The sequence below is a fragment of the Etheostoma cragini genome, chromosome 12, assembly GCF_013103735.1.
Source record: "Etheostoma cragini isolate CJK2018 chromosome 12, CSU_Ecrag_1.0, whole genome shotgun sequence".
NCBI lineage: Eukaryota > Metazoa > Chordata > Actinopteri > Perciformes > Percidae > Etheostoma > Etheostoma cragini.
Window position 1 is genome coordinate 13780655 of NC_048418.1, and position 12112 is coordinate 13792766.

Sequence of the window (12112 nt, forward strand, 5' to 3'; positions counted from 1 at the left end):
TAAAAACAATTGATGAATTGATAATAAAAAAAAACTTAAAACAGTACTAAAATTTAACAACAACCCCAAGAACTTGGTGTCTTAGCAACCAGTTGGGTCTGTCACCCTTTGACCCAGGGAGAACTAAGATACCCGAAGGGTAAACCACCCAATGTCAGGTTAAAGCAGTAATGTGGAGAGCGCACCCTGTTTCACACTGTGTAGGGTGGCAATCTAGGAGAGCATTCTTGCAGGTTGATTAGGCTGCTATGGTTAATGCAGCCAGGCCTATAAAACATGGAAGGAAAGTACGGTGGTGGTGGAAAGGGTGGGAGTTGGAGTCCTGGGTCCCTCATAGGGCTGCTTTGTGTGGCCTCCTCTCCTGCTGCTCCGTCAGCTTGGGTTGTGTGTGGCAGTCTAACGGTACTCGGCCATATAAAAAGGACCAGCCGTTTTTTGGACTCTTCTTTATGAATGCCTTGCTCTTTTTTAGTGCACCCCCCAGGTGCCAGCCAGCAGAATACCCTCTTTCAGACCAATTCAAGGCAAATGCAAACGCTACACTCTATTATTACCAGTGGAGAGCATTCCAATGGTATCGTACTAGTCAGGGAGCTGAACCTATGTGGTGAGGGATTAAGGAGCGCTGCCGTGATCGAGAAAAGAAAAGGACTGAAGCTGCTGACTAGTGCAAGAGGCACAGTGGGATGGAGGACATGTGCAAGGACGGAAAAAGGCGTCAAGGAGCATCTTGGAAATATTTCGAGAACACATGCTTGACTCTTTTCCGACGTAGGCTTAGCGACAGACAGCTCCATGTCTTATATTAAAATATCCTCTCTCTGTAATGATGATGTTAATGATACACACATTACTGTGCTGATGACACAACCTTTAAAAATGTCAACGTTGCAGAAAAGCTGGCAGATGTATGATACCTTAACATAGAAATGTTTGTATAAAATAATAACTCAATCTGTATCCTTAATGTTCTTTTACTTAAGCTGTTAACAGTGTCATGAAAGACATTTGCAGGGCAAATCTCACGGCACATTAGAAAACACGGGATGCATATTTGTTCTGTTTGTTGTGAATTCATTCTCTGAGATTGCCCAAACAGTAACAGCTACCAGGGCCAGACATAGGAATAAAAGATCATTGTGTTTGCTTTGCAAAATAGTTTATCTTGCATTGTATTCTACACTAAGATACAAATCCACAACTTTTAGCAGTAGAGAAATGTAGATATTTGGTTTAATCACATAAAATTGTGTTAAAAAAAAAACTTCTCAAACACAACCGAAAATCTGTCCCATGATTAACTGACTAACTTATTGGGTGAAGAAGTTAAAACACGTGGCCAAAGTCAGTGAGTCAGACACATGGACATGTCTACATCCACAGTCCGTTTGGCTGTTCGGGGGAAATGAGGTCTTCAGGGCCAGCCAAGCTGCTGTAGAGCATTCTGTCCGCGTAATGCGTCTTTCAATTGGGGGGGGGTGGGGAGGACATTAGTTGTCCGAGTCTGTGTCGTGGCGCCGCCTGTGGCTTTGTGTGGCACCAGCAGGGGCCGTCTTGTGGCTGACAGGGTTACGGGCAACAGGAGACCCCCCATCAGAGGAGTCTGTGTCATGCCGCTGCTGACGAGGAGGGGGGTAGGGGGGCCGTTGCTCGGCCTTTGCTCCCCCCCTTGAATGGCTGTCATGGGGTCTGGCTCCGCTCTGACTATAGTATGATGGATTATGATGATGGTGGTCCTTTCTCTGCCTGAAGAGTAAAAAGGGAAACAAGTAATCAATGTTAGAGTGGTCGGGGATCGGGTAAGATGTTGTGAGGCCGGGGGTAAAGTAGCGGAGATGCACTTTAGTGGCATAGACACAGAAACCACCCACACCGACAAATATCTGTATGTTTAACAACTTATATAATTAAATCTCACTACCACCATATTTTGAGATATTATATTTCCTCTCTCACCAGCACGTTCATTTACATTATTTTTAATCTGGTATGCCCCCCTCCTACACAAATGATTGATACGATATATCTAAGGTCTTGTGACTCATGCACCCCAAATTTCAAAGCTAATGCTTCAAGGTGCCCTGTGTATGACAGTGCATTAGTGCCCTCTAGTGACGATGCTATGAAATAAAAGTTCTCATCTGAAAATCTTGGCCACAATACAGGAGTTAGAAACAGTAAAATAAACAAATATGCAATATAATTTAACAAAATACAGTACTATTTGACTCATTAATGCAACCTTTGGGAAGCCTGTATTGATATTTGATTTCAAAAGAGATGAGAGATGCTCTTCCAAATACATGCCATGAGAAGAATGAGCATAGGTTTTTTAAGCCATACTTTTAGTGTTCCTGTTATTTTGTCCACTCTCAGTCGACAGGTGACGCTACCCCAAGCAGATCAATAGATCTGTATGAATTAATGAACCAACCTCTTTCTGTTGTCACCTGACTCCGAGGAGGACGAATCTCTTCTTTCCCTTTTCTTCTTTTTTTCCTTCTTCTTTTTGCTCTTTTTCCCTTTCTTTTTCTTTTTGCTCTCGTGCCTACAGATAGAAAGCAACAGCACATTGCGTTTTATGTTTTTTTGTGTGTCTGAAATGTATGGGTGTTCAGCAATTTAGGTCTTAGGTGGTAACTTAAATAATGCATCCCCACCGTTGTTCCATGTCCCCTTTTTCTACACTCTGAGATGTCTTTGTTTTTGAGGTTTCTGGACAACCTTCTGTTCTTTGGTGCTGTAAAAAAAGAAATTCTTAAATCTTTACATCAAGTTGTAGATCCAATGAAAGAAAGTGTCCTTACTCTAAACTCTTAAAGTCGCTTTGCTACATGCAAAAAAAAATCTGCATATAAGTATATATTTTTTCCCCGTCCATCACTGCTTTGCACTTACAATATGAATATCTGCGTCCTACTGAGTCTTCATCTTAAAACGTTCAGTGACAATATTCAGTGAGAAGAACTTACTGTAAAAACAGGCAAGCCTATTTTAGCTGCCTCCTTCTCTTTTTGGGATAACACCATTTTTCTTGACCCTGCACTGTAGATGAAAACACATGTTTATTAACACACACACTTGACAATCACAGAGCATTAAGATGAAAGGCTCCCTTGCTGTCACTAGAATGTCAAGGAGAACAGTCTAATATAACATAAAACATAGTGAAAGGCAGAGACAGATGTCATTTTCCTACCAATATGCTGAGTTAGTGTTTACATATGAAGACGGTATTCCAATTCATGATTTTAAATGCTCAGGAATTCTTTCTTCTGACATTTTCAAGGTTGACATTTTCCATGACTGGAACTTTCCATTATTTTAACTGTCCATCTTGATTTCTCCATTTTCTCGTGTAAATTATATGTATATTCAGTACAGGGTTATTTTGTTTTCACATTGCTTTCTATAATAGGTTGTTATATCCCCAAAAGTTGACAATGTTTTTAAGGAATAAGAAAATCACCTGGAGCTTCCCAAGCCTGAAACACGGTCCACATTTCTCTCTTCGCCATCATCTTCCCTCCTGCAAACATCTGCAAGGTCCTGGTATCAAAAATGTAAATCAAACCAGCCATTTTAAATAAAATGCATGTTTTTTCAAAATTAAAAAAAAAAAAGCTTTAGAGTGAAAGCAGTAACAAACAAAGTGACATACTGTACCTCTTTGGTCAGGCCAGTCGGTTGCCTCTTCATATTCTTGTGTCCTCTAGATAAAGAATGGGAAAGACAAATTAATTATATTTGTTAACCCACACTTGCATTTTTCAACCATTTCTTTTATAGGAAGTTGTACGTACAGGGCCGCCATCAGCGCCTCGTGCTCTGCAGCCTTAACAGCAGCAAGTTCATCCTCTTTGGACAAAGGTGTGCCATCCTTTTTGTCTCTTGAATACCATGACAGATCTTTGCCTTTTTGCCACCGTCCTACTGGTGCCATTAACGAGTTCCCTGGAAACAAAGCAGAAGAAATGTGAGTGGTTGAGAAAGATGCTTCATTTCTGCTGCATTTTACAGATACATATTTTAGTTTTTAAAGATTTTTGAAAAAAGGATTAATTGATTGTCAAAACCGTGTAATCCCCTTGTTGTAGGTTGATTAACTGACTAATAAGTGCACCTTTGCACTAATGTTGGTGTTTTTAGATACTGACTTGACTATCCAAACTGGAAAAGCACAAATTATTTTCATTTTGGGGCGGACTTTTTTTTCTGTGATGTAGCTAAAACGTTAATGAAGAAACATTGGCAATGATATTTCGCTTTGGAGAATACACATTTGGAGTCTCTCCAAAAGTCACCTGTTGATCTAATTAAAAAGTTCTGCTGTTGAAAAGGCATTCTCATCTGTGGTAGCATGAGCCTTTTAATGTAGACTACCCATATCATGTGTTTACGGAAGTTCATGTTCCAAAAAGAATGCCATTTGCTTAACAACACCGTATTCTATGTCATGCCTTTTATGTCACAGCGGCGGCAGGTCGTCTTGTTTGGCATGCTGACATGTTGGCGGCGGTGTGTGTGCTCAGATAGCAGAGTGGCTACGTGTGCGTGCTCAGAGGAGAGGGAGCAATGAAAACCAGGACCTGCTGGTTGTAGAGTGGGAAACAGGACTACCGAGCACTGTGTTATGAGGGACGCTAAAACAAAAGGTATGGGAATACACGTTGAGTACCGAAGCCATGGTGTGTAGTTTAACTGGGATTTTAAAAGAATTGCTCTGTTGGTAGCATGTTAGCTAACGCTAGCAAATGTCTCTTGTGAGCGGTGATAACGGGCTTGGCTGCCAGTTTTTTTTTTTAAAGACTTACCGAGATAATTTTCTCTGTGTTTATCGACTTTCACGTCATCCCAGTTGAACTGGTCCTGGCCTCCTCTAACCCCTCCGGATCTCGATGAACCAAACATTTTAGTCTGTTGTTCTGATGACTTAAGAGAAGAAGCGGTCCACCGTTAGCTCAACCAGCTGACGCTAGCCACATTAGCACAGGAGCAGCGCGATTGGTAAGGCCTTCAGCCTTCACTCATCCGGGTAGTTTGGCGTGAAGTCTTCCTAGTGTTGATCGGAACAACGCGTTTCCTAGTGGTTGTCTTTGGGTTGACGCTTGAAACTGCTCCGGTAATTAATTTGGCCAGCTATTTCCTCCAAAAAGCTGCTGAGCGCAAGAAGAATCGTTGGTTAAACCGCGTTAACTGAAGCTAGGCTATGCTTAATAACTAATTTTGCGACCTGAAAACATGGATGTAGCTAACGCTATAGCTAATACGATCCTTAAAACACAGTTACAATAAGAGTGCGCATATGTTTCTCCCAGTTAAGGTAGAAACTACAGCTGTAACCTATTTACTTAATGTTGGCTGCCTTTGTATCGTCTATTCTCTTTGGCTATTGATAAATAATAAACTCCCCTTTTCTGTCATGGATGTAGATTTGTGTTTTGTCATCGCGCGTATTTCCCGACGCCCGCGAACGTAACGTTTTGATGTTTTGGCCCGCAATGATGACGCAGACAGCACGATTTTTCCTAATGGCTTAAACAACAAAGGCTCGGAGGAGAGGAGGCAGAAAATCTGGAGACTGACCCACAATCTTAGACTCCCGATGTACATGAGATATTTTTCCAGGCTATTTTCAGGTAGGAAGGAGAACGTCTGTTTCTTGTATGTATTGTCTGCCAGTATCACTTTAGTTAATTCTGCCATTCATTCCCTTCAGTGAGAAGTCTGATTGTATTTGCTGTGTTGTTGCACTGGAAGAAGATGGTTGTTGTGTGTTCACTGACGTTATCTGTAGTTTAATCCTCGTTTAAATAGTCCTTCATTAGTACAATGATGATAAGGATGATGATGATGATAATAATAATACTATTTGTTGTAGATGGGAGCCATCAGTGATACCTGTTAAACGTTGAGTTTTAAAAACAATCCCTGTGGCTATCTCAGCATTATTTTGACGTTTTATGGGTTTTGTAGTATTAATGCTTAGCTGTTTTAGGGCCCGCCTATTCACTCTTAATCACAATCAATACATTTAAACTCAATTAGTTTACATATGATAATAAAGTTATCAAAACTCCTACCCATCAGCATCAATGCACAAATTAATCAAGCATGCTTTTCTCGTGTGCATTTACCATCCTAAAAACAGGAATTCAGCATTTCCATGCAAATCATAACAGTTTATTGCTTTTATAGCAGTGAGTCAAAGTGCAAATTTGCAATGACAAAGTCGTTTCTACTTGTTAAGTAATTCTGGCACTTGTGACGCTCCCTCTACCATAATAGAACATGAAAGTGCTACTTTGCAGTTTCCATATTATGCTACATTTGGAGGACAAAAATTAGAGTAAAAGTAACACAGCATTAGACGGTATAAGGACCATGACTGGTTAAACACGGCGTACGTAAACTTCTCTGGGAAAGACAAGTTTCCCAGAACCCAAGTTGACATAATCAAATTTTTCCTCAACCAACATTTAAAACCAAATATATTCTCATATAAAAGCATATAAGACGAAGACCGGCACCCACTTATCAGATTTGATAAGCTGGAACCATTACATGTTTCACATATTTGCTTGAGAAGTAGTTGCTAATACATTTGTTGATTGATTTATTGATGTATCAACTTTCATCTCTCATACTGAACACCTAGCAGACTAACGAGAGCCGAAGATTTCACATGATTTAAATTTTGCTTCTGACAATTATTAATCACATGGGGTGTATTGCACATGGTTCAAGTCAAGCACCGTGCAGCCTTCCAATAAGTGTCAGCCCCTGCTGATTGTAAACTCTCATGTCGCTCATTTCCTGTCACGCAGCGTTATGTCAAATACACATGGTGGACTCTTGGGTGGGGTTTGGATTATAGGGAGCTGCAAGTTTTAGAAGGTTTGTCAAGACATTAATTTGAAAAAAGTCTTTCTGTAAAATGTCCTACATTATGATAATGCTCACTTTTTCTCTGAGATAATGATACAATCAAAGGAAGTATTAGTAAATAAAGAGCAAACTCTTTACATGTTACAAGTTATTACCAGTCAATATGAACTTTCCTACTATTATAAATAACAATATTTAGTCTTGAATCGGAATTGATGGATTTAGTTTATGAATCAATTTTCCATCTTTTAATCTTGGCAATAAATTTATTAACAAGCAAACCCATGTGGCATATTAAAGAATTGTTTAGTTTTTTCTAATGATCACAGTAGTTTTAGGAAATAATTAACAAAATATTACAATCAGAGGCATACATCATCCTTCCTGTATAGTTCTAGAGCTGAAACAATTAGTTGATCAACAGAAATTAATCAGCGACTATTTTAACTATCCGTCAATTGTTTAGGTAATTTATGAAGCAAAAATACTTGGCATTCTCTGGTTGCAGCTTGTCAAATGTGAGTATTGGATGCTTTTCAGGTTAAATCTCACTTTAAATTGAATATCTTTGGCTTTTTTGACCATTCAATAATGTTTTGTTGCGGCTCTATTTTTTCCATATGGTAACAGGAAGCTGATGCAAATTTCCCAAATAGATTAAATGATAACTTTTGTGATGGAGGGTTGGGGCTGAGACCTATTTAAGAAGAGGAAAATGTTTGAGGAACTACTGCCCCTTTAATAAGACATGGTGCTGTTTAAGGGAAGCATTTAAGAGGCAATGGAGAATTACTCTTGTCATTTGCACCTGCACAGACGACCTCGCTTCATCTGGTTTGCTTTAAAACAAGAAGGCTCGTAATGCTGGGATTATTGCACAGCTTTTTCTTTTTGATGTAGTAGGCCTATTAACAAAGGCTAATGATTTGTTATTAGCTTTTCACTGTATTTATTTTAGTAGCTCAATTGCACAACTATAGCTGGTTTCCTGTTGCCATTATCTGGTTGAAAGGTGCTCCCAGTTTACTGGGAACCAGTTATACTGCATTGTTTTCTTTGCCTTAAAACTACAAACAATATTACTAAGACAAATTAAGGTTTGTCTCAGCTTTTGGGCTAGAAATTAAAACGCATACAGGTTTAATATCAAATCATTGTGGATAAATCTACTCAACATTTTTAAATTTATCTCAATACATAACAAAATCTAGTCTATAAATGGCACTGCCCTCCCTTTTTCTCTCCTCCCTCTCTACTCTCCTCCCTAATCTACTTGCACACTATCACACACACAATCACTTGAATTCGCGGTCTGCTTTGGCTCTGTGTGTATTGACGAAAGGTAAGGAGGAACGCCACAGACGATTTCTTAATACTTTGCTTGAGTGGCTTGCCTAAGAAATGTTGTTAATGAAATAAATTATGTGTACAATATAACACAGTATAGAGAAAATAGGATGTTGAAGTAGCTATTTTGCTAAGATGTAAAGTACAGGTAATGTTTAGAGGATTGTCAGGGATTGGATTGCTGTGTAATTTAGTTAAAGGGAGTTTTACGTCGTTGTTTACATGAATATGGGCCAATGTCCTTATTAAAAGTATCAATACTCCTTAGCCTTGTGTATGTCTTAGCTTTTCTGTTTTTGTCCTGCCATCCCAAGCAGAGTAGAGCTCTCCAATTAGTTAGTAGTTATTTTTACACCATGGTAACTTCACAGCTTGCCAACCCGTTGATTGCCTTTGCTCTTGGGGGAGATGTTTTGGTCTCATCATTTTGTTCACCTGCTGTAATGTGAAATTGTTTTTAAGGCCTAATATTTGTGCACATGTAATGACTCATGCTATAGGATTCCAGTGGATATGTGTCATCCATCCAGCCTCACCCACTAACTTCCCACATCGAACTCTCCTCTCCTCCTCTCCAACAGCTATGGCTGGACCCAGGCCTGTGGTGTTTAGCGGCCCGTCCGGGGCAGGGAAGAGCACCCTGCTGAAGAAGCTCATGGAAGAATACAACAGTGTCTTTGGCTTCAGCGTCTCCCGTAAGTGTTCCACTCTATGCCTAAACATTTAACATTAATTTTGGTGGTGTTCTCACCAGTTGTGAGGCTTGTCATTGGTCAATCCTGTAGGTCATCCAGGTTTTCTAGGAGATGTGGATGTATACAGGTAGGCATCAAAGCAAAACAAATAGGGCTGCAACTAGTGATTGTTTTCATTATTGATTAATCTGGCCATTATTTTCTTTATTTATTTTTTAAACGATTGTTTAACAATGTATGGACCACATGATTAATCCAAAATAAAAATAAACCTTAGTTGCAGCTCAGACATGTTTCCTGTTGGTCAACAAATGGATTAATCGATTACTCTTTAATGTTCAAATAAAGTACTGTACTATGACATAACTGTCCTCCAACCCTTAGATACAACAAGAAATCCTCGACCTGGAGAAGAGAATGGCAAAGGTACAACATGTTCTTCCTCTTTCATGGCCACTGTCACAGTACATCACATTTTTATGAGTCAGTGTAGTGATAGCTTTCTTCATTTGTATAAAAAAACGTCTCCTTTTTTGGGGTTTCAGATTACCATTATGTCACACGGGAGGTGATGCAGGCAGCCATTGACAACGGAGAATTCATTGAGAATGCTGAGTTTTCAGGGAACATGTATGGGACGAGTAAAGCTGCCGTGCAAGCTGTCCAGGCCAAGAACCTCATCTGTATACTTGACATAGACATGCAGGGTGTGAGAAACATCAAAAGGACAGACCTCAATCCCATCTACATCTCTATCCAGCCGCCCTCCATGGCAGTCCTGGTAAGGCCAGAAGGAAATGCATTTCATTGAATCGATAGAGGTTCCAATTTTCCTGCCAGAGGGGTGGGGGGGGGGCGTCCTTTGATGTGACCTTGGGTTTGATTTTGTACCACAGGTACCTGAGGCCTGTCCTACAAGGAGAGTTCTATATATGTGCACATTATATGTGTGTATGTATACTGTGTATACTGTGTGTGTATATATGTATGTATGTGTGTATATATGTATGTATGTATGTATATTTAGTATGTGTATATATATGTGTGTGTGTATGTATGTATGTATATATAGTATGTGTGTGTATGTATGTATATATAGTGTGTGTGTGTTTGTGTATATATATATATATATATATATATATATACACACACACACACACACACACACACACACACTGTATATTGTATATCCTCCCCCTTCACAATCTTGGGATTCTCTGTGAATGTTGAAGCCATTTCCTCAGGTTGGCCAGTAGGCGGTGCTTTATGGATTGATCATTTTTGTCCCGTACTTAACCTCCGGAACGGGGAAGCTGTTTAACATAAGTTACCACAGTAAACCGAAAAACCCAGGGTTAATCTTGAAGTAACCCCAAATCCTGCTTTGCATTACAGGCCTCTGGTCACACAGGTTTTGGGTGCTCTGTGATTATGTCTGAATGCCTTCTGTATTATGCTAGGAAAAACGTTTGCGAGACAGGAAAACCGAGTCAGAGGAGAGCCTCCAGAAGCGTTTACGTGCAGCTCAGGTGGACATGGAGTTTAGTAAGTATTTATAGTTTGTTTTCAAAAGTATAACCCCATAAATGTCAAAAACATGACTCTGAACTTAATTATATCCCCTTCTAGGTAAAGAACCCGGTATGTTTGATGTCCTAATTTTGAATGATAACTTGGAGGATGCCTATGGGCAGTTAAAACATGCTCTTCTTGAGGTGAGTTACTATTTCAGAACTCAGTCCTTGATCAAAAATCATCAACACACAACACAACTATTTTTATGAATGATTATTTAATTGAGTTGAGGATCAACAAAGACATTTTAATACCTTTCCAAAAGCAAAAATCTCCATGAAAAAAGTATAAAGAATGGATAAAACATGTTTATTTGCTCTATGTAGTCTTGCTTCAAATTTGTTAGGTCATTTAAGATTTGTCTTGATTTCTTGACCATCATCACCAACCTGTATTAGAGCATTAAAAAATGTTTTTTCTTCTTTAGGAAATCAGTATGGTCAAGAAAGCCAACATGCCTTCGTAGGAGACCGAAGTCTGATACCTTCCAAGTGTCGTCCAGCCACTCCTCACAAAACCACAGACCTTTATTTTAGTTGTGAACATTCCCTCAGGTGGTGGTTTGTGAAGCTTAGCAAATATCCTTAATGGATTAACCAAAATATTGGTTTTATATGGTGTATAGTGGTAGTTATTACCAAATACTATCACAGAGTAAAGTATAACTCTTTTTTTTTTTTTTTTTTTTTTTTATCAATAAGAAGGCTTTCCATATTTATATTTTCACTTTAAGCTACTCCAATAATGCTAACTTGATATGTTAATGGATTGATATGCAGGATGTTCTGTTGGGCAGGGTTTACTGACAACACATATAAATAATGCTTGCAGCTTTGTATGCGTACCAACCAGGACTAACACAATCAGGGCGTAGCATGACTCATACTATCCCATGGATAAACTTGTCTTTCAAGGTGTGTAAAAAGCTAGTTTTTCTTGATTTTTGGCAACAAAATATGCTGTTTTTTGTGCCACCAGTCATATTGGGTTGATTGGGAAATATATTTTAACAGAGACAGACAGTTCATTAGGGAACCCCATCTAAAATCTTAGCAATACAACTGATTTCTGGGTTAACTTCACTGTCAAAATAATAAAACTATTCTGGTGTTGGTTAATGTTTTCTTTGGCAGATTTTGTGTAAATTGCCACATGACTTCATAATAATTTTATTTGCTGGATAATAATTTTTACTGTTGTGCTCTAAAAGGATTGCATTTATAGAGGTAGAAAATGTTACATAACAAAAACAATGTCATAGAATATAGCTTTTATTTTGGGGGGTCTTTAACAGAAATCATTTTGTCTTTTTTCTTACAATTGTAAATTTGTGAAAACTTTTATATTGTGTAACTGTTCTTTTTGCAGCTTTCCCTGCACAGTAAAATTGCATTCCGTGTACTGTTTTTATTGAAGGATTGGTTTTTAAATTTGAGAAAAATGTTTCTCTTCACTTAAATCTCCTGTAACTTGTTTACTGAAAGAATATTTATGACCAAGGTATCTGAAGCAGTCCTGACGTTACATGCAATACCTTAAGACCCCTTTCCATTCTTTTTCAGACCACTTCTAGTTCCACACATAAACTTTAATTTACTAATTGTAAA

The 12112-nt window shown here is 38.8% G+C and overlaps 2 protein-coding genes across 5 annotated transcripts; one reads left to right on the top strand and one right to left on the bottom strand.

Moving 5' to 3' along the window:
• Window positions 1–34: 34 nt before the first annotated feature.
• Window positions 35–5061, bottom strand: c12h1orf35 (chromosome 12 C1orf35 homolog). Its single transcript, XM_034888287.1, has 8 exons — window positions 4815–5061; window positions 3804–3954; window positions 3667–3712; window positions 3470–3549; window positions 2973–3045; window positions 2661–2740; window positions 2435–2548; window positions 35–1746 (listed from the first exon to the last, which is right to left on the bottom strand). Exons 1-8 carry the CDS (start codon window positions 4909–4911, stop codon window positions 1491–1493), a joined length of 897 nt encoding a protein of 298 aa, XP_034744178.1. The 5' UTR covers window positions 4912–5061; the 3' UTR covers window positions 35–1490.
• guk1a (guanylate kinase 1a) lies at window positions 4427–11577 on the top strand. Of its 4 annotated transcripts, none has more exons than XM_034888290.1 (7): window positions 4427–4655; window positions 8817–8930; window positions 9315–9356; window positions 9476–9711; window positions 10391–10475; window positions 10560–10645; window positions 10933–11577. In XM_034888290.1, exons 1-7 carry the CDS (start codon window positions 4634–4636, stop codon window positions 10969–10971), a joined length of 624 nt encoding a protein of 207 aa, XP_034744181.1. In that variant the 5' UTR covers window positions 4427–4633; the 3' UTR covers window positions 10972–11577. The 4 variants fall into 4 exon arrangements, with proteins under 4 accessions (XP_034744181.1, XP_034744182.1, XP_034744180.1 ...); XM_034888291.1 differs by lacking the exon at window positions 4427–4655 and adding an exon at window positions 4796–5007; XM_034888289.1 differs by lacking the exon at window positions 4427–4655 and adding an exon at window positions 5405–5639.
• The last annotated feature ends 535 nt before the right edge of the window (window positions 11578–12112 follow it).